The following is a 21080-nucleotide window of genomic DNA, read 5'->3' on the forward strand; positions in this document are numbered from 1 at the left end:
TACCCCCCCCCCCCCCAGCTTTCTACTGAATTAAAGCCTTATTGGCTTTGAATCCACATCACCTCATTTAGCAAAACCCGCCACCTCAGTGCAGCTGTTGTGGTGGGGGGGGCGGGGGGATAAATCACGTTCCGTAAAAGTCGCCAAAACGCGGGTCTAATCACCAAATTGAAACATGAAATGACAAAGCGTCATTAACGGGAGCCCCGCTGCCGTTTTACAAGCCCGCGGAGACGGCGGGCGGCACATTAAAAAAAAAAAAAACGGAAATAAAAAAAAAGCGAGGGCACACGCTTGAACGGAGGAGCACTCCGGCTAATTAAGCCGTTGACCCCCCCCCCCCCAGCGCCGCCGCCGCCGCCGCCGCTACCGCTGCCCTCGACAAAGATGTCTCCCGCCCGGGGCCGGACGGGGCCGGCGAGCAGCCAATGGGAGGCCGCCTTGAGTCGAGGCGGACGTGTAGCAGCGAATCGGATCGCGGCACTTTGGGGGGACGCTGACGCAGCCGCGCCAGGACGCTGCCAGATGCGGAAGAGGCGAAAACAGTCGCTGAGTGGAGCAGAGACCCTCCGAGCTGCCGCGTTGTTTTCAGTGATGTAGAGGAAAGGGACTGAGTTGCTCTTTAATAAAACAGGTAAACCGTTTATTTTATCTCTCCAGGCCTGCTCACTGTGCGTGTGTGCGTGTGTGTGTGTGTGTGTGTGTGTTTCGGAGGCTGGCATGCCGGCAGGTTGAAAGGGATTAGGGCGCCGTTACTGTGGCAACATTAGATGGAGGGATACACACTCCTCCTCCCGTCTAAGCTGACAGCGCGCCTGATGGCATCCGAGCAGTTCCTCAGCCTCGGGAACGGGCCTTAGATGTTTCCTGTCCCGTCGTGAAAGCCTAAATGTGTCTTTGATGCTCCTGTCTGCAGCGGTTTGCCTGTAACCTCCTTCTGAAAGCGACAGGGAAGGAGACGGGGACGCCTCGGAGAACCGAAAGTCAACGCTGCCGTTTGAGCAAACGGAGATGTGTTGGAGTAAAAACGGGAAACTTAAAGTGTCAGACATCCGCGGTGAACGCGCACAGCAGATCCCTTGCCACAAATACCGACGTTCTACCCAGAGGCCAGGGGCCCCGAACAGGAAAGGGACCCGAAAGCTTCTGCCAGCATTGTAATAGTAACTTCTCATCCTGCGTACACCTTGTCTGCCCCGGTATACTCTACTACATGGACACCCCCGTTTTAATGTCAGGAGATCCACTGATATTTACATTGTCAAAAGGGGCCACACACACACACACACACACACACACACACACCAGCAGCGCACGACGTGTGTCAAAACACTGGCACCCGTTGTTTTCTGTGTAAATGTACCGTCAGGTGAGGGGTAATGGAGCCTACCCACAAACCTGCTGGAGCTAATGACATGCGCAGCTGGCGCCTGTGGGCGCCATCAGTGTAACTTAACACTGTGGCTTCGACAGCTACGGGCGGACCTCGTGGCCGCCTCCTTGGCCCCTCGCGCTTTCTGCCGCGAGTTTCAGATGATGGGCGCGCGAGCACTGGCGACGGCGACGACGACGACAGCGAGGAGGCTGATTGCCCTCGGTTTTCCCTCTATCACAGCGAGCGAAGGGACGTGTTAAAAAACAAAAACAAAAAAAAGGGCGACTCCAAGGAGGAGTTTTACATTTAGTAACGAGACGAGGTAATCGGTACTGGCAGCGTTTGTATCGCAAGGTGAATGGAAGAACGTTACCCAAGTCAACAGGGGGTTGATCATTAAAGCAGGATATGGCCCGATCGCTATGACACGTCTGTCTGCTGTCGGTGTCGACATCAACAGTGGAAATCTGATAATGAACCATAAATTAGGATTTACTCCATAGATATCTCCCGTTAATCCCACGTGTCAAGTATAAAATCGAGCCTACAGGACACTGGCAGCGCTTTTGATGCGAAACGTGGCGAGTTGACGGTCGTCAGCTCACCAGGATACGGCACTGTCCTGGTTTCCAGCGTTGACATGCATCGGTCTTACAGAAGATCGGTAGTTCGATCACTTTTTTCACCGGGGATTGGTACACGCTAGCCGGTATATCCTGGCTACTCATGCGTCCAGTGCGTGCTGCAGGCCCAGTGGACGCAGTCAGCTGGTGCACCCGTACAGCCGGCTACCTGCTCCTAGTTGTGGTTTTAAAGTAAAAAAACAAAAAAGCTTGGTATCGCAAATACGCCCCTCTAATGTCCACACGCTATCTTGTACTTTTGGTTTGGTTCTGTGGTTTGTCTGTTTTTTTGGTAAAGGCTTGATCCCTTAATACCAGTGAAGGGAAATCTGAAAGGTGCCCTGCGGAGTTTTCAGGTAAACAAACAAAAGTTATGTGTTAAATTCTCACCTAAAATCCTTTTTTTTGTGTATCCTTGAGAAACGTTTACGTCCACTTTTGCCTAGTTTTCGGTCTTCACTGCCTCGGCTGGAGCACTGCAAGGTTTCTTTGCGAGATACAGCACGAAACCGACGGCAAGACTGTGTGCACGATGCAAACAAAATACAGACCTACTTATTTTGTTGTTGTTGTTGTGTTTTTTTCTATACATCTCCATAGTGCAACTAGTGGTCAAAAACTACACTGAGTACCTTTAATGCTATAACGTAAATTTATACTTTAGAGACGCATGTTCTCAACTTTGTGCCAACATTTTGGACCCTGTTTGAAGACTTCACCCTGGGAACTTGTGAAGGGGATTTTTCACAGTTTTCCGACATCTTACACAGTAGCTTAAATGATTAAATTGCTGAATAGTAAAAATAATTAATGATCACTTGCTGCCCTAATTGTAGCTCCAACTGTGAGCCAGGCCTCTTTCATCCAACAGCTGAACGAACAGTCTTTACTATGGTTTTTTTCAGACCGAGGTGGGATAGTTTGGGGTGTGTGGTCCTTCTGGAGCCCCTGGATGTGTCGCTTTGCCGACACACTGCGTTGTTCGAGAACTAGCAATTAACCCACGGTGGGTTGAAGGGAAGACGCGTTATTTGATGAACTCCCAGCTTTCTCTGTGCGTATGTGTCAGAATGTCAGAGCTACAGGCGAGAAGCTCTCGGTCTTGATGATGGTTTTTTTTTTTTTTTTTTATGTGTGGTATATCTGTGTGTGCCAGCAGGACCCATGACCCTGACACGAGGATCCTTCACCTACTCAAATGGCGAGGAGTACCACGGCGAATGGAAAGAAGGCAAGACTGACCTCCTCAATCACTCATCCATTCTCCACCATCGACTACATTTGCATGCACAGCAGAATTTTTCTTATACCGCGATTAAAAGAATAATGCACGCAAGGCAGAGCCAATGTAATTACCACACTTGTATTTGATTCATGTGATAATGCTCTTAGCAGAAGTAAGCATAATCACAGCAACATATTTGAAGGTCTCAGACTTAATTTGCATTAACAGACACCAGTTGGGACGCGTGTACGGCTTAGCGGCATTTCTTGATCCGAGCTCACATCGAGTATGTGCCCAGCTCGTCGCAAAGAGAGCGGAAAGGAAGTCAGTACTGGATTGTTATCGTCACGGGGGTTAATGGTCAAGGAGGCTAATGCTGCAAGGCACGGATTGCACTAGTCTTTAGAGGGTGACATCTCCGTACGAGTGGAACGTGGATTTTACAGAATATTTCAACATATATGCGTCCAGTGGATAATTAAAATAAACACTTTAATCATGTGAAAGAATTTGATTTAGGGGATTGTCGTGGAATCAGTAAATGGCTTACATCCGGCTACCTTTTGGTGTTTGCATGTCAGTCTTTTCTGGTATCTGGTTCTCCTTAAAACTACTGGGCAGTCAACATCAGTGATTTATCAGAATTAAGTCAGTTATCAGAGTCCGTAAATTTGAATGTACAAGGAATTCTCTTATGTTGATAGAACATGAACAATTATAGTGAAAAAAAATAAGGGAAAAAGTCTCTTATAGAACCTGCACGCAGCAGGAATTAGTATTAAAAAGAAAGATAAAACAATTAACATTTTAAATTTATATAATATCTGCACATGGATCTCCATTGAAACTTAACTGGTTGTATTAATGGCGAGCTATGAAAGTCAGTAATAGAAAACAGCCCCTATCAAGAGTTTGAACCTCTTTTCCAGCAATCTGGCATAAGCTTTGCCAGAAGGGATGAGAAGACTGATACCCTGATAATTGGAGAGCACACTCTGGTTCACCGTTTTAAAACCATAAAACCACTGACACATTGAAGAGGCCTGCCCTACCAAGACAGCCCAACAGCATCCACAGTCTTCAGCCTCTCAGGGTGAGCCTCCACCCCTGGTGCCACTGTGAGGCTCTTGGAAAATCTTAGTGACGTCCTGCAGAGATATGAGCAGGGCTTCCCTCAAGTTGTCTAACTTCTGCCTTCAGCACAAGGAATGTGTTGGTCAGGTTCAGGGGTTCGTCACAGTGTCTATCATCAGACAGTTATAGTCAATCAATAGAGAATTAATGGACAACTGTTTCTGATGATGGATTAATCGCATTAGTCATTTTTCAAGCCAAAATTCCGAACGTTTGCCGGTTGGAGCTTCTCCAATGTGAGCGTTTATCTACTTTTCTCTGCTATACATCATAGTGAAGAAGACTGTCCTCCCCTAAAAGACAACCCTGTAGGCCGTCTGCGTAAGCAGCATATTATGGCCCATAGTTATGATTTATTTTTAGGCCATAGTAATTATGACGGGAGCAAAGGAGGATGTTACGTGACGTATAAAGAGCGGCAAAGACTGCATAGGAAGGTAGTTGGGTTGGATGGATGGGTCAACGAATCACAGGACTTTGAAACAGGAGACTGCCGTTGATTTACCTATTGAAACCAATCAGTCATCATTGTTTCCTTTAACCATGACCGTTCTACAGCCTTAGCAGCGTGTCTATAATTGTAACCATGACGACAGAGGTCTGGTACGCCTGCTGCCGTAGGGGTGCTTTTTCAGGAGAAAAATGGGTCGTATCAGAGGGTGGGGAAAAACGAACTATATGGTCGTTCAGGTTGGAGAACTTGTTGTAGTGAACTGAATGTCTTTGGCTTTTTAACTGTTGGTCGGAAGACAAGATATGACCTTGGATTGGATGGCGGCGCATGGCGCTAGCACCGTATTACGGATTAAAGATGTGCCTTACAGGCCTCGTGGGTACAGGTCCATCCACGAGGCAGTCCCTCTTGAGCTCTCGTCCCAGGCCTAGTTTCCAGATGAGGCCCTGGTTTCCTGATCTGGGCAAGGTCATTCCCTCCCAAAGACGCCAATCCATAGAGGCCTTAAAATTGCTCTTAGCGTAGCCCCTCACCTGGGACCATTTTGCCATGGGAGACCCTACCAGGAGCTATTCCCCCAGCAACACAGCTCCCAAAAGAGTCCTCCACCACAATTAGGCGGCTATTCTCAGAGGGGTATAAGTCCAGTCTTATACAGAATTGGAGGAATAGTCAATTCCCAAAAAGAAAATTCAGTTAATCACAATTTAAGATGGTAGAAGCATCCAATATACTGTTTATAATCCAAAAGAAGAATGTTTTCTTCTTAATCCTTCAACCCTTTTAATTTAAGGGAGCAGAATGCGTATCAACAGAGATCATTAATGTACATATCCCCTGGTTGCTGGTAATTTTACACCTCCTTGACATACAACATTATCAATATGATAATAATGGGGCTAGTTTCACAAGCATTCTAGATGAGGTTCGATCTAAAATTACAGTTCTCTGGGACTCGTACAGACATAGTGCTTTTCCCTGTTAAAGGATTTTTTTGGGGGGGGATTTGACAAGTGCCATCATATACTGGGCATTCGTCCATACAGATGTGATGGGCTGTTTAAACGTGATCCCTGTGTTAGTGGAATACAGCTACAGTAGGAGAATTTTAACTCGATTTATGGATATATCTCAGAATCAAATAGGAACATTAGTAAATGTGATAATAATCATGCTAAAAGAAAGCTGCCCAAAAACAGCTTTAAAGAATGAACGGTTGGACTTCATGTCAGATCAGAGTGTCAGAAGAAAAGTGGGTGTACGATACATTAGTCACAACAGGAAAAGTAGTTTAGAGAGAAGTAGCATTTAAATGAACCTGCAGTCTCCCACAGATAGATTTTATCTAATAGGCAAAAAAAAAAAAAAAAAAAAAAAAGCTGAAAAAAGGTGTCAAACTGAAGTCAGTCACTACAGGCAAATGTACGCACACATACCATCTGGTGCCAGTGAGCCTGCTGAGACAGGATATCACACTACTTAAACCAGTATTTGTAGATTGATAAAAACACTCGGACAACCACAGGGCAAGGTTAAACAAAGAACAAAAGTTTGGCACCACGGCGGGCGTGAGGCTGCGGGGAGAAACATATGGTCTCTGCACGGTTAGCAAGAAACTGTTAAACTGGTTTGGCTGTGATGCACTGATATGCACAAGTTTTAGTACACAGCAGTGTTTTCTTTTTGAGCGCAGACGCTTCCCAGTGATGGCTGGAGAAATCGCTCCACTAATAGAACCGAAGCAGCTCTGTGTTGGCTGTCAGTGTTTCTTGGCATTGTGTTGATTTTTTTTTGCCCATTTATTTTTATTAGCTTTTAAAATCCAATTTTAAAAAAAAACGTACATGTACTAAATATTCTGCATCAATATTCAAAAAGTTCTAGAGCTTTCAATCACATCACATGAGCTTCATCAGCAGATGAGGTTGTTCAAATTTCCTTTTTTGTTTTTTCAGAGCACATTAAGGACTACTCACCCATGTTGACCTTGAAGGCTAAGACTCATAGTTCATCCTTGACCTTAAAAGACAAGAGTTCAGACAAAAATCTCACCTCCAGGTCCATTTAGTAGCTGTTTTGGAGCTTTTCATACATATCACAAGTTCTTCATCAGCAGATAGCGTCTGCTTGATTGTCATGGAATTATGGATTTTCAAATTTCCGTTTTTCTCTGAGCACTTGTAAGGACTTCATGTTCATGCCGGTTAAAAGCTGAGGTTCGAAAAAAAATAGTGTCTTATTAAGATTGTTGATGGGATTGAAAGCAGCTACTGAATCGACCCGTTTGGTGAGATTGCTTTTCTCAATTACTGTTTCCGGAGGTCAAGAATTAGCTCCGAACCTTAGATTCAAAAATGTATTCTAAATTTGAGCATGGACTTTGCGAACACCTAAGGTTCATGTACCATTTTTTTTCTGAGCTTTTGAGAATATCTGAAGCATCTCAAAACCCTCCTCAGTGGGAAAAAAAAGCTACAACCGTGAGTTTAGAGTGTTTTATCACACATATCCTAAAATTGTTTGGGAGCTACATTTACCGTAAGTGTTGCAGTTTTACATGTGACCAGCGTTCATTTAGTCCTGTGTACTTCTTGTAATCTTAAAATAAGTAATTTTCTATCAAGAGAAAGATTTGTTTGACCATATCTAGATATGACCTCTTTTCAGATGGTTCCCCTTTCACCCATTTCCCTTTATTTATTTTTTTTTTTTTTGCTCGCTGTTGATAACTTTTTAATGAAGTACTTCTCCCCACCTTGTACAATTCCATGAGTAAAGACAGCTTAAGTACTCCTGGAAACATACTTTGTGGCAATGCACGTACCTTTTCCTAAGACACAATTATTATCTGGCATTTCCAAAATACGCCTGATTACACATTCTGTTGATATTAACACTGTCAGTTGAAATAACACTGCTGACTTTGCTGTGTACTAAGTAAATGTGTGTGTGTGTGTGTGTGTGTGTGTGTGTGTGTCTCTGCATCCATGCATGCAAATTCACTATTTGCACACAAACATGTAGGCGCATGTCGGACAGAGGTCTATGGTGTCACATGAATAATTCAGCGCAGCGTCAGCTGAAGACAGACCCGGGGGCTATCAGGTTACAGGAAGTAGGTTGGCTACATCCACAACAGCCAAGGTACAGCCAGAAGCCATTTACTACTGTACTTCCCCCATGCGGTCGTTTAACATTTATGCATTACCGCTATTGACTGACATAAAAGCCGGACAAATTCAGCTAAACCATAATTAGCCGGAGACTGTGACCCAAAACAAGATCGGAGAGAGGCATTACAAAGAAGCTGAGCAACAGATTAGAGTCTGTCCGGAGGGATCAAATCCAAGGAGACGGAGAGGAAAGTACTGTCCCTTGATGCAGCAGCCCACTGATAATCTGTCCTTTCAGTAAAAAGTAAACTGTTGGTTTCTTAGCGGTCTGTAAATCTCTCACACTGGTGCCAACTCCATTCGTTGTTTGACACAGCTCTTATAATGCTTTATGGAACACACTGCTCTTGGCGTTTGCGGCCAGACGAATACGGCCTCTTTGACAGTCCGCAGACTTTTATATTGCGGCGGCTAGTCCGTGAAATTTCCCGCCTCAGGCTCCCACTCGCTTGTCAGGGGCCTTGCAGCCTGAAGAGTTGGAATTAACCCCCTGTTGGCCCTCTACTTTACCCATACATATTTACTTTAGTTCGGCTTGTGCATACATACACACACACGCATCCGCACATATGGATGCGGGATGTTTCAGCCGAGGAAAGACTTTGAAAATGGAACAGAGAGCTCCAGATTTAGTTTCGGCCAAATCTCCTCTCCAAATCTCCTGTGAAAACCCCGCTGAGATTAGGCAGAGAGCAGCACTTTAAGCAGCCCTGACAGATGGACTGCCTAATTTACTTTGCCATTAGCTGGGAGCAAGGGACGACACTCACACCAACGCTCACTACCCTCACCCCCGCAACCCCTCCTGTAAATCCCAATCCGCTGTCAGGGTTTCCCCCCCCAGATCTTCTTCTCTTGTCTCCTCTCCGCCAGTTTCATGCCACTCGGCAAGCTCTCAGTAAATCCTATTCCTCGCTTACAGCTGCTATGAGGAACCCAGGACCTCCTCAGCCCGTGTCCAGCCGTGCCTCATATCCAATTATCCTCCTACTTGCCTGCGAGTAGAGGTTGGCAAGGGGAAACACTCGCCTCTTTCCCTCCCTGTCTCCTTCGACTGTCGCCCTCCTGATCCTGGATTTAATAGCAGAATCAGGAGGAACACTGGGGCTCACCTCCATGGGAACATTTTAAGAGTGGAGATATGAAAGAGAGTGGCTCATCTTTTGTCTGTTAGCGCCAGTTATGAATCTCCTGAACTGCTAACTCCAAGGTTTGAGTTAAAACAACAATGGTCGTGCCTTGTTAAATCCCAAATTTTTGCCCAAAATGACATTTGCATTCCCCAGAAAAACTCCACCCCCTCCCATAAATTCTTAATATCATCAACGTGGTAATCATTCTGAGATTAAACCCACAGTGTGTCTGAACCATATTGGATGTTTTACTTGCATTTTTCTGTTCATGCGTGAGTTCACACCAACCATGTACCACTAAGTACATCACAAGCTGTAGAAAAACATGGATTTTTTTTTTTTTTTTGTCCGTGATCTCCTCCCACGTGTTTCTGAAGGAACGTTTCGAAGCCTGTGGTCATGGGTTTACCGCTCGCCGCCCTCTCATCGATTTTCAAAAGGGAGAAAATCCAAATTTGATGCAAAAGGGTGAGGCTGAGGTAGGAGGAGCCAGCATTTAACCACCACGGCTGACTGTGATAGGCTGAGACACCTGTCAATCAAGCTAACCCGCGTCCTGATGTACCCTTCTGTTAGCCTCAGTATGTTCTTAAGAAGTTAATAGTTTCAACAGTAATCTAAGGTTCGAGCACCTTACTGCAAAGCTTGTTCAGTTATCTGTGATCATCTTGAAATATTTCAAAAATACAATCTACTTGAGCTTGTAAAGACCCAGAGACCATTTTTCATCCTTTTCTCAGAATCCTAACACTGCACCAGCCTCTTTACCTGTCTTAACCAAAAGTCTATTGATCGCCTGCGGTCTGTGCTGAACTCAGCTGCCAGACTTATAACCGAAACCAAGAGGCGTGACCACATCACACCTGTTTCAGCTTCCTTAAAATTGGCTCCCAGGGTTTTTCAGAATCAATTTCGGATTCGTATTGATTAATTGCATGGCTCTTCATGGCCTCTCTTCATGGTTTTACAGTATTTCTGACCTGTTAGTACCATATATGAAATCTAAGCCATGTGATTGGAGTTCGTATTTCATCTAAGAATTTAGTTTGTATATGCTGCCTTTGAAAAGTGCCCTATAATTAAAGATTACTATTATTTATTTGTTTATCTTATTTTTCTTAAATTTGTTTGTAAAACCTGACATAGAAAAGAGTAAAGAAAAAAAATGTCTCTCTTCATCATTCATTTCTATATTAAGAAATGCCTAAATCACTTAGTTGTAATCACTTACTGTTTTACTTGATACTTTATGGCCTAGAACTTGCCTCAAACCCTGAATAAGAATCTGCGCATATCAGTCCCCGACCACTTGTAAATGTTTTTATCTACAAAGATTTTGGAGCCAATAAGACACAGATGATCAGATGAAAGATGACAGTAGTCGTGATTACATCAACACCAGCTCCCTTTGTGTCCTTTAACACCCAGTATCTTCTAGCCTTTAGAACTGTAAATGGTGAAATGGTGCTCAGGTTTTGGCTTCAGCCTTGCCTGTCACGGTTCCAGTTTGTTCCTTCGTACACGGATCGGTGCTAAAGAGTTGTCAGCTCCTCTCTAAAATAACTGCCTAGATGAAATTAACACATGGGATATTATTGATGGTATGAGCCATAGGAAACTTGGCCTCCCCAAGGATTGTGTTTTCAAGGATAGAATGGACCCTGTTTTTGTATATGGATGGATTTCAGTAAGCACTTTTGTGTAAATTACATCGTGACCTCTTAGTTGTTACAAAGAATAATTACAATATAAGCACAAAGTCAATGCAACAGGATTGTTTTGGTTTCCATTTTCTTGGCTGTTCAGGTTCAAGTGTGGGAGACAAGCATATCTATTGACTATGGAAGTGGTATTAATGGATAGAATACAATATTCTTATTTGTCCAATTTCATCGTGTATCCTTGGGAAAAATGATATAAGCTTTTTTCTATAACTTAGAAACAGGATATTTTCTATACCGTCAATTAATAAACAAACTGGAAGGTTTTAGAAGGAAAAATAGATGAATTTATCACCAAGGTCTCACATGTCCATTTGTAATCATTCATTTACTTTTTTAATTCATAACTGCCTTGTAAGAGGTGTCATTTAACAACCTTCTTCCATACACATGGGAGTCCCGAGTTACTATCAGCACTGCAATGATTTGGAGGGGAAAAAAGTGACCGCAGGGGCTGATGTGTTTCTAATAACAGCACAACTCTGGTCTGTGAGCCTCCGGATGGCGCAAAGAGAAGATCCTGTCATCAGAAACAAGTCTGCTAATGACCAGAGGTGTTGTCACAGTGACAGATGTTTGGGATCCCACTAATTATGACAAACTGCAACACGTAAAATTTAAAAGCAAGAAAACTACAAAGTAACATAAAATTAAATTAAATTTAAAAAAAATGATTTAAAGATTTATATATATATATATATATATATATATACACACACATATATATACACACACACATATATATACACACACACACACATATATATATGTGTGTATATATATATATATACATATATGTGTGTGTATTTATGTATGTATGTATGTATGTATGTATATATATGCACCTTTAATCACACAAGCATTTTTGTACTATACACTTCATTATCAGAGTTGAATAGTAAATCTAATTGGACATCAAACGGCGATTTAAAGGGCAAAAACATATAAAAACAAAACCTTTAAAAAATTAACCTACTGCAGTTTTTACCCATATTCATACAATAGACAGTACTGTAGTAGGTTTTGTGCTAATTTAGATACTTGGTACTTTTTGTGGTATGTTGTCTTCTACACTGTGGTTCCCTTTGTACTTGTGTGTCTTTCTGTTTCATGGTACTTTTTAGTTGTACTCGATCGTTAAGTTGTGGCATTTTGTGGTTCTTTTGACTTTATTTTTTTTCTCCGTGTGGTGCGTACGTGGTAAACTCTCTGACACTTGGCTGATATTTGTGGTACTGCTGTGTTTTTTGTGCCACTTTGTTGTACAATTTGTGGGACTGTGTAGTTTGTGAGACTTTTTAGGGATTAGTGGAACTAAGGTAACAAGGTTCAATAATAAGTAAAGAATTTAGTAATAAATAGAAAATTACCATACTGACATTTATTATATTATTATGTATACATTCCCAGTTAAACCTACAAAATAATGTCTAGTTGGGATGTCAGTTAAACAAATGAATAAATAAATGTTTATTTATTGTTACATGTTAAATAAATTGAAAAGACTTTTTTTTTTTTTGCATTTCTTTATGACACTCTCAAACTTAATCCCCTGAAGATTTAATAATTATGATCATCATGTCAAGTTTAATGTATTTCTTTTTTAACTTTTTGAAGTCCCCCGGTTCCTCTTCTACTCTGCCTGTTGTTTCAGCTTTTCATCTCTCTGGAGCTGTTAAAATGATTTCGCGAGCCACTTGGTGTTTCTGAATCTCACCAGTGTCGCTCAAATCCAAGCATTTTATTATTTGTGCTTTTACAAAACTGAACCTAATCTGTCAGAAGCAGTTGAGTCAAAGGGTCTGACTGAGCTCTGCGTGTGTTCGCTGCTCCAGGTCTGCGTCATGGCCTGGGTCAGCTGACCTTCAGCGACGGGACGTGCTACACCGGACAGTTTGAGAACGGCCTCTTCAACGGCTGTGGGATGCTCGTCTTCCCTGACGGCTCCAGGTCTGTGTCTCACTTTCTGTTTACTTTTACCTTTTAACCTTTTGGGGGAAAAAAAAAAAAAAAATCAGGAATCTTGACCTGATGCTACAGTTGTTGAATATTCAGTTCAGTTTTTTTTTTATCTAGAAAGTTACTCTTAAATAAAGTTGTTTTAATACTGTTAATATTTTTTGCTTACCCCAGCAGGTGTTCGCAGCGGTCAGGGAGGGAGACATGTTGCAACTAACGATTATTTTCATTATTGGTTCATCTGCCGACTCTTTTTTTTTTTTTTTTGTTGAATCAGTTTATCATTCAGTCTATGAAATGTCAACAAATAGAAGAAGCACCCATCACAACTTCTCAGAGCCCAAGGTGACATCTTGGTACAAGATATTCAGTCATATAATTATGATATATGACCAAAAAAAAGCAGCAAATCTCATCTCTCTCATCTGATAAGCTGGAAGCAGAAAAATGTTTTTTTCACTATTTTTGTTTAAAAAATTACCGAAAGATTAATCGACTATCAACATAATCACTAATCGCTAATCAGCTAATCGATTAATAGACTAATTGTTTGCTTTTAGTTAACTTAGTTTGATGGTTTTCCTTAAAAGGCTCCATCTTCATGAACGTAACATCAGTTCAAAACCAGTCACTTTGTTGATCGTCTTTAATTTATTATTCAGTAAAATGAAGATAAGGGTTTTGTTTTTGTTTTTGTTTTTGTCTGACCAGCAGTTCAGATTTTTAATTTACAGTGACAGAAAACAGAGAAAAGCAACAAATCCCCACATTTGAGAAGCTGGAACCAGAGGATCTTTGGTGTTTTTGTTTGATCAATGACAGTTAACTGATTATCAAAATCGTTAAATTATTGTCCATTATTTGTTTCATCACCGACATACAGCATGTGATGAATTTCAGTCGCTAAGTTAATGCGGTGCCGAACAGGACGGTGCTTGGAAACTGAGTACGGGTGGTCCCGGTCTCAGTCGGTGCAGAATCCCAGCAACTACCTCATCGGCCTCGGAAAAGAGGGAAATAAACAGAGAAGGAGAAGAAACATATCTTATTTTGCAGCTTCAGAATTGTTGGAATACTTTCGTGGCCTGAACATGTTGACTGTCAGACTGTCAGGAGTACTTCTCTCTCGCTGTAATATTAGCTACAGGTTATTCCAGAGAAGATGGAAACATCTGCTGCTTCTCTCTGTTTTTTTCCTAGACGACTATTTTGTTAAAGAATGTGGAAGTGTGACCCTAAGAGATCCCCCCCCAATTCAAATTCAGTTTCTTCAGTTTTTCATCCTCTCTTCTTTGTTTGGTGAAGGTGAACGGATGAGGAGCCGGAGCGTAGCCTGTTCAAGGCCGTTTGTCGAGTTATTACTTGGAAAAACCAGTAGATTCATTCTTCAAGGGCTGTGGAAACACTAAAACATGTTTTTTAAGGTGTTAAATGAATACTGGCCAGAGAAGCAGCCTTTTAAGTATTAAATAGTTCCTGCCTGTACAGTCGAAAGGTTCTGAAAAGTTTTTAGCCTGCTCCTTCACGGAGCTTTGTACAGAATCTGGTGTGGGACTGTTGGCGTTTTGAGCACTAAAAGCTCCCGTTTTTATCTGAGAATAAAAGGTGAATAACTCACAATAACCAGTTTGGTTGTCAGTTATTAAATAGTAATCAATAATTAATCATTATTAATCACTGCTGTTGCAGATGTCGGAGCTCCGTTTTGCTCTCTGGCAGTTCAGCCTTTCGTCAGCTTTTTGGCCGTTCGACATTGAAGCGATTGTTTCACGTTACGTTCACGCTGAGTGTGTTTTTAAAAAAAAAAAAAAAAAAAGGGGGGGCTGAGACTCTGCGCTTTGAGTCGCACTGTTTCATCTCAGCTGTGCGTCAAATCCTGCCAAACTGAAAGCTCTTAATAATGCAGCGTACACGGGACAGTTCGGGTTTGTTTCCTGCTCTATACATTTTTTTCTTTTTTCTTTTTCGCTCTTTCAGGGGAATATTGCCCTGTTTGGATACACAGATTCATAACGGACAGTATCATAGATGAGTTTGTTGCAACGCATGTCGTACTGCGCGTGTGATATTATTATTATTACTGTGAGATATCTTGACTTAGTTCTGATGTGTATTTCCAGTCGAAGCGTCCACCCCCACTTCCTTCTCTCCTGCCCTGCCTCTGCTCCACTGTTTCTGTCAGCTCCTGTTTGCAGATTGTGCAGAGAAATGGTTTTGTTTTTTGTTTTGTTTTTTAAGCTTTTATCACCAGTGGGTACGCGATTCCGGTGAGAGGCTATTTTAGATTTCACAGAACCGAACCCCGAACACTGTCCACGCCGAGCCGTGCGTTGCATCTGCCCGAGTCTCTAGCGGCGTGGGTGTCTTGAGGAAGGCTTTCGCTGTTAATTTGTTGGAGTCGCAAACAGTTGAGCCAGACGTTTGCGATTTTCATGCCTGAAATTCCAAACATTCAAGGACAATGTTGGTGCGGTGTCACAGTCGAACCTTGGTAATTGTTCGTGTAACCACAAAAGTATTCCTCACGCGCTCGAAAAATGTTGCCCCTGGCTCTCCTCTCAGTTTTTTTCTTCCTTTTACTCACAATTCTTCAATCACTTCGGATGAACTGTCAGGATGTGCTATTGTAGCGTGTTATGTGGGAATGTCACTTTTTTTTCTACTAGCAAATGTGTTTGTGAATCCGTTTTTTTGTTTTGTTTTTTTTTTAGGTATGAAGGTGAATTTGTTCAGGGGAAGTTCCAAGGCGCCGGCGTGTTCACACGCTTCGACGGGATGAGGTTTGAGGGCGAGTTTAAAAGCGGATGTGTGGACGGCTACGGTAAGACTTGAACCACTCAACTCGTTTTTCATTCAGAAAGGTACAAAACAAACCAGAATGTTCTTATTTCCAAGACGCGATGCAGGCGACATCTCCCTCATCACCGGTCTGAATCCAAACACAGGTGGATTATGCAGTGTTCTGTTATTTTGAAATTCACAATGGTCATCCTATCATTAAAAGTCCAAATTGAAAACTTTGAAAGGCTTGTAACACGAGGATGGTGCATCAGAAACCAACATTTTCTCAGGTTTACCTCAGCATCTCACTTTGGTAACTTTGCTGAGCTTAAGTGTGTTGTTTTTTTTTACCAGCCGCGAGGGCGGGGCTGCTGTCGTTTTCACCTTGTGAGTCTGTGTGTGTCATCATGGCAAAAGGCGGGAGTACTTTGGAATGTGTGTGTGTGTGTGTCTGACAGATTTTTTCACCACGATAACGTCACAACTCTGCAAGATAGAGTCACCAAACGTTACAGGTCTGTAGTTGAGATCCAAATGAAGGCCGAGTCGAAGATGGGTGTGGCCCGACCCATGAATACCGAGTACTCATGTAACTATGTGGTAATAACTACCGAGTACTCATGTAACTATGTAGTAATGACTACCGAGTACTCATGTAACTATGTAATAAGAACTACTGGGTACTCATGTACTGATGTAGTAATGACTACCGAATACTCATGTAATTATGTAGTAATGACTACCGAGTACTCATGTACTAATGTGGTAAGAACTACCGATTACTCATGTAACTATGTAATAAGAACTACCGGGTACTCATGTACTAATGTGGTAATAACTACCGATTACTCATGTACTGATGTAGTAATGACTACCAAATACTCATGTAATTATGTAGTAATGACTACCGAGTACTCATGTAACTATGTAGTAATAACTACCGAGTACTCATGTACTAATGTAGTAATAACTACCGAGTACTCATGTAACTATGTAGTAATAACTACCGAGTACTCATGTACTAATGTAGTAATAACTACCGAGTACTCATGTACTAATGTGGTAATAACTGCCAATTACTGATGTAACTATGTAGTAATAACTACTGAGTACTCATGTAACTATGTAGTAATAACTACCGAGTACTCACGTAACTATGTAGTAATGACTACCGAGTACTCACGTAACTATGTAGTAATGACTACCGAGTACTCATGTACTGACTATGTAGTAATGACTACCGAGTACTCATGTAACTATGTAGTAATGACTACCGAGTACTCATGTAACTATGTAGTAATGACTACCGAGTACTCATGTACTAATGTGGTAATAATTGCCAATTACTGATGTAAATATGTAGTAATAACTACTGAGTACTCATGTAACTATGTAGTAATGCCTACCGAGTACTCATGTAACTATGTAGTAATGACTACTCATGGGTCGGAACACCAACATGGCGTCGACGGGCGTCGCAGCTGCTTTGATCCCATCGCAAGACGTCTCTAGTTTTTCCAGTTTCATTCTTCTTTTAATTGTGTTAGTTTGAGTCACTTCACAAAAATTAAAACAGTACTTTATATCTAAGTTTGGGAACAAAAAAATCTCCACTCTCACATTGTTACAGTGTTTTAATGCTCCAAGCGTTTTAAATACCTTTTGATTATCTTAACCACTGAAACGTGTTAATTGTCTGATCTAAAGCTCCCCGCGTGTCAGGGCTCCGAGTCTCTGGAGGTAATCAACACATTTTTCATTTGAAGACTGCTGTGTGGCAAGGGTGGAATAATTTGCCACCCTGACAACCGGCTAATTTTTGTACTTGTAAAAATAGAGATGGAGCACAAAGTTTCCTTCAGTTTCCCTCGGCCCTGACAACCTAAAATCAGAGCTGATCCAAGCGCTGTTTTAAAGGGAAGGGCTTCATTCTTACTGTGGATGGGGTTTTGTTTTTTTTTAATGCAGTCTTCAGTTAAACATTAACCTAAGTTCAAGTAACAGTTAACCCCTCACCCATTGAGTATATGACGGAAACAAGAACTCAAGCAGATGACAGAAGGTAAAGGTGATGAAGCACAAACAGAATAACGTAGCTGATAATAACATGTAATTTCAAATGGTGGAATTAATGGATTAAAGTTATTGTCCTGGTTTTGTTGTAGCTGCATTTTGGCCCAGATTGTGTCGGTGGTTTCGGGATCTCTCATGTAGAGAAATCCAAGTTTTGCCAGAGAGACTTTACAAAGCAACAAGTGTTTGCAGCCGGGTGATGTTTTTTTTCCTTTCTCCTGAAAAGTGCTCCTGAGCAGACGAAACAAGCACCAAGCAGGATGTTCACGTTGAACCGAAACCTCCCTTTAAATGTACCAATATTTTCTGAAGAAAACTACATGCAAAACACATCGTACTGTATGCTGCGTAAACAACTCCCTGATTTCATGCAGAAGAAAATAATAAATCTAAGAAATGTCGTGTTTAGTGAGATTTGAAGTCAGTATTTTCAGTCGTGACCACAGTTTTGTGTAGTCTTGGGTTTATGGGGTTATGGGTTCGGGTTTTATCAATCTGACATGGGTTCTTGATGATTAGTTCAAGTTCATGTTCTGTCCACGCCTGAAACGTCAAATCAGATTTGTTCTGCTTGCTACATTTCAGCTCTGTCACCTACAGCTAATTTGCAAATAAGATTTGTAGATTGTAGATTTTCGTTTATATGAAACGCCTTCTGCAAACGACACTTGCTATCTTTCGTTCGTCTTCCTCTATATCCATCCTCTAAAACAGGACTAACAGTTTTATGATAATGTTGAGGCAACTCAAAGAACTTGTTTAAGGTTAGAAAACAATCATGGTCTTGGTGCAGTATTGAAAAAGTCTGCGTATCAGCTAAGACTTTGTCAGTACTCAACCCAGACCACGGTCTTCTGTTAGCTTAGCTTAGCATTAAAGACTGGAAACAGTGGGAAACAGCTAGCCTGGCTCTGTCCTGAAGTAACAAAATCCACCTGGCCGCAAACACTGAAGTGTAAAAATGAGAGTTTGCTGTTTAACCGGGTTTTGTCTGAGTGGGAGCCGCCACACTTCCCAGATTGGAAAATCTGGGAAAAAACATTTCCAGAAAACATCGTCCGGGCGTTAATTACGTCTTCTCCAAAATGAATGTATTTTATGGGAGACAGGGTTGGACATCCGAATGCACAGAGAATTTTTTTTTTTTTTAGAGAAAACTCAAGCAACTTGGTTATAAACTGTGCAGCCAATAAATGCAGCCCTCCTCTGCCTGTAAGTGGAGGACACAGCAGGTCTACATTTGTGGCCTCACTATCCTAAAATCCATTGTTTTACTTGTTCGATGAAGTGAGTTTAGTCCTCTTTTTTTATTAAGAGCATGGCTTGTAGTCCGGTTGCTTCGCGCCTTTAAAAGTGCATGCAGCTCCCGTTTGCTTTGATGAAGTGCGTTACCAACAGTCTGTCTGGTGCAGGCGCGCTGACGTTTGTGGACGGAGGCCCCGGAGGTGGAGGTGGCGGCGGTGGCGGCGGCGGCCACGAGGGCCTGTTTGAGACCAACCAGCTGATGAGGAGAGAGAACAGCCAGGGAGCTGTGCAGAAGGCGCAGGCAGCAGCCGCCAAGGCCCGAGCTCTGGCCATGTGACCCGGACCACACTGCCACGGTGCCCCAGTACCCGGATCATCCTCCTCCCATCACCCTCCTATTGGTTTGAGCAGATGATTGTTATTTATGAAAAGATTGATTTCTTTTCTCCGGTTTTCTCCTCATCCAGTTTTTCCACGTTATCTCTCACACCTGTAACCTGCAGTATTCTCTAGAGTACAAATCAATGGGCTCTAGTAAGTTGACATATGTCACATAAATCTCTTTTTTTTTTTGCACCCGATTAGAAAGCCACTGATTCAGGATCAGCTGAGCCCAACCAGATTTACTGCTCAGTTAACACACTGGTGCTAAATCTGCTCCAGGGTCAGCTAGCCTGACGAAACGCAACTCTGGATTCAAAAGTGCATATGGACATTTTCCAGTGAACGCTGATTTGGTGCTTTTCATGTCAAAGAACGTGGAGACATCAGGGTTTAAACTGGCTAATCTTGGTTAAAAAGGTTGAAAGTTGTTTTTTTGGAAGTTTAGGCAGCGTTTTGGGTTCAGAAGTATTTTTTTAAAATCCGAATCTCAGCGTTGACTCCACTTACCTCATCTGAATCCTTTCAAACCGCTGATTGAATTCCTTACCGTTCTAATTAGACTCGGCTTTCGACATTTGCAAGTAATTAAAGTTATAAATAACTAAAACTTCAAGTCAATTTAGACCTGTCACTATGTTTTGTTGGTGAGAGGGAGGGAAAACTTTAGTGGCAGCCTAATTAATGTTAACTACTTGTAGCACCCCTGTACAACCCTAAAATGAGAAGAAGATAGAAAGTGTTGATTAAATGTGTCTGACACGTTGAAATAACAGCTGTAGCCTACTTACTTTGCACAGCTTATTATTACAAGCTACTTGCTGCAACTTGTGCACGTCCAAATTCAAAACTACTGGGGTAACAAGCTTTACTTTGTTGATATGCCGATATCCTCAGTAGAGAAGACTGCTGGTTTTGTCGGACTATAAGAACACAGTGATCGTGATCGTGGGATGACGTTAGAGGGTAAAGCTTCGCCGTCTATGAAATAATTGACGGAGTACAGACACCGGCTTGCAGACAGCCCGAGAGCATTAATTATGGCATCAGCGTTATTTAGCTGCAATTGATATAATCACGACGCCAGCGATGTTTGTAAGCAGTTCCTCAGTGTCGCCGAAAAACAGAGACGCCTGCTAATGTTGCCTGAGTGATTCCTACATTACTCTTTGCTAACAGAAAAGAGCCATGAGAGACGAAGAGTTTGATTCGAGATTTGTCCCCGTCAGAGTTTAAGAGAACCTGGGTGCTCTCCCGACCAGACACTGGATCCAAACTGGACCCAGCGTTCGGTGCCCGATGTTGTTTACATACATTATAATCGTCGTTTCAACGTTACCGATCATAAGCAGCATAGAGACAGTGCTGAGTTGGTGAAACCTTCAGTTAATTCATTCCAATGAACTAATTTATTGTTTTAGTCAGTGCAGCACGGGTCAGCTGGAACGGCAAAAATGTACAAGTTGTCTAAGGGCAAGACGGCAAGACGTGGCGAATCATCATTGATCCATTAATGACTGAATGATGGAAAAATTACCCTGAGCAGTTCTTTCCAAAAAAACCCCAAAAACAACGCAACCTACTTACTTTTCAACCACATTGAGCCCAGTTTCAACTGAGACATCAAGACATGTTTTGACCTTCAAATCACCAAATCACTGTTTTCTGGGTTTCCTGCCTTCCCGTTAAAAAACGCATTCGCTCTGACATCTGACCTCATATCGGTGCTCTAGTATCAGAATATGATTGTTTACTGAGCGTTAGTGAGATGTCACAAGGGTGTAAAAATGTGAGCCGATTTTC

General features: G+C 42.2%; 1 protein-coding gene across 4 annotated transcripts; it reads left to right on the forward strand.

Annotated features, from left to right (window-relative positions):
* Nucleotides 1–537: 537 nt before the first annotated feature.
* LOC120799813 (MORN repeat-containing protein 4-like) lies at nucleotides 538–20602 on the forward strand. Of its 4 annotated transcripts, none has more exons than XM_040145198.1 (6): nucleotides 568–634; nucleotides 2904–3052; nucleotides 3158–3229; nucleotides 12674–12788; nucleotides 15509–15618; nucleotides 19064–20602. In XM_040145198.1, exons 3-6 carry the CDS (start codon nucleotides 3163–3165, stop codon nucleotides 19231–19233), a joined length of 462 nt encoding a protein of 153 aa, XP_040001132.1. In that variant the 5' UTR covers nucleotides 568–634; nucleotides 2904–3052; nucleotides 3158–3162; the 3' UTR covers nucleotides 19234–20602. The 4 variants fall into 4 exon arrangements, with proteins under 4 accessions (XP_040001130.1, XP_040001131.1, XP_040001132.1 ...); XM_040145199.1 differs by having other exon boundaries at nucleotides 2904–3004; XM_040145196.1 differs by lacking the exon at nucleotides 2904–3052 and having other exon boundaries at nucleotides 538–634.
* Nucleotides 20603–21080: the final 478 nt, after the last annotated feature.

The sequence above is a fragment of the Xiphias gladius genome, chromosome 15, assembly GCF_016859285.1.
Source record: "Xiphias gladius isolate SHS-SW01 ecotype Sanya breed wild chromosome 15, ASM1685928v1, whole genome shotgun sequence".
Taxonomy (NCBI): Eukaryota; Metazoa; Chordata; class Actinopteri; order Istiophoriformes; family Xiphiidae; genus Xiphias; species Xiphias gladius.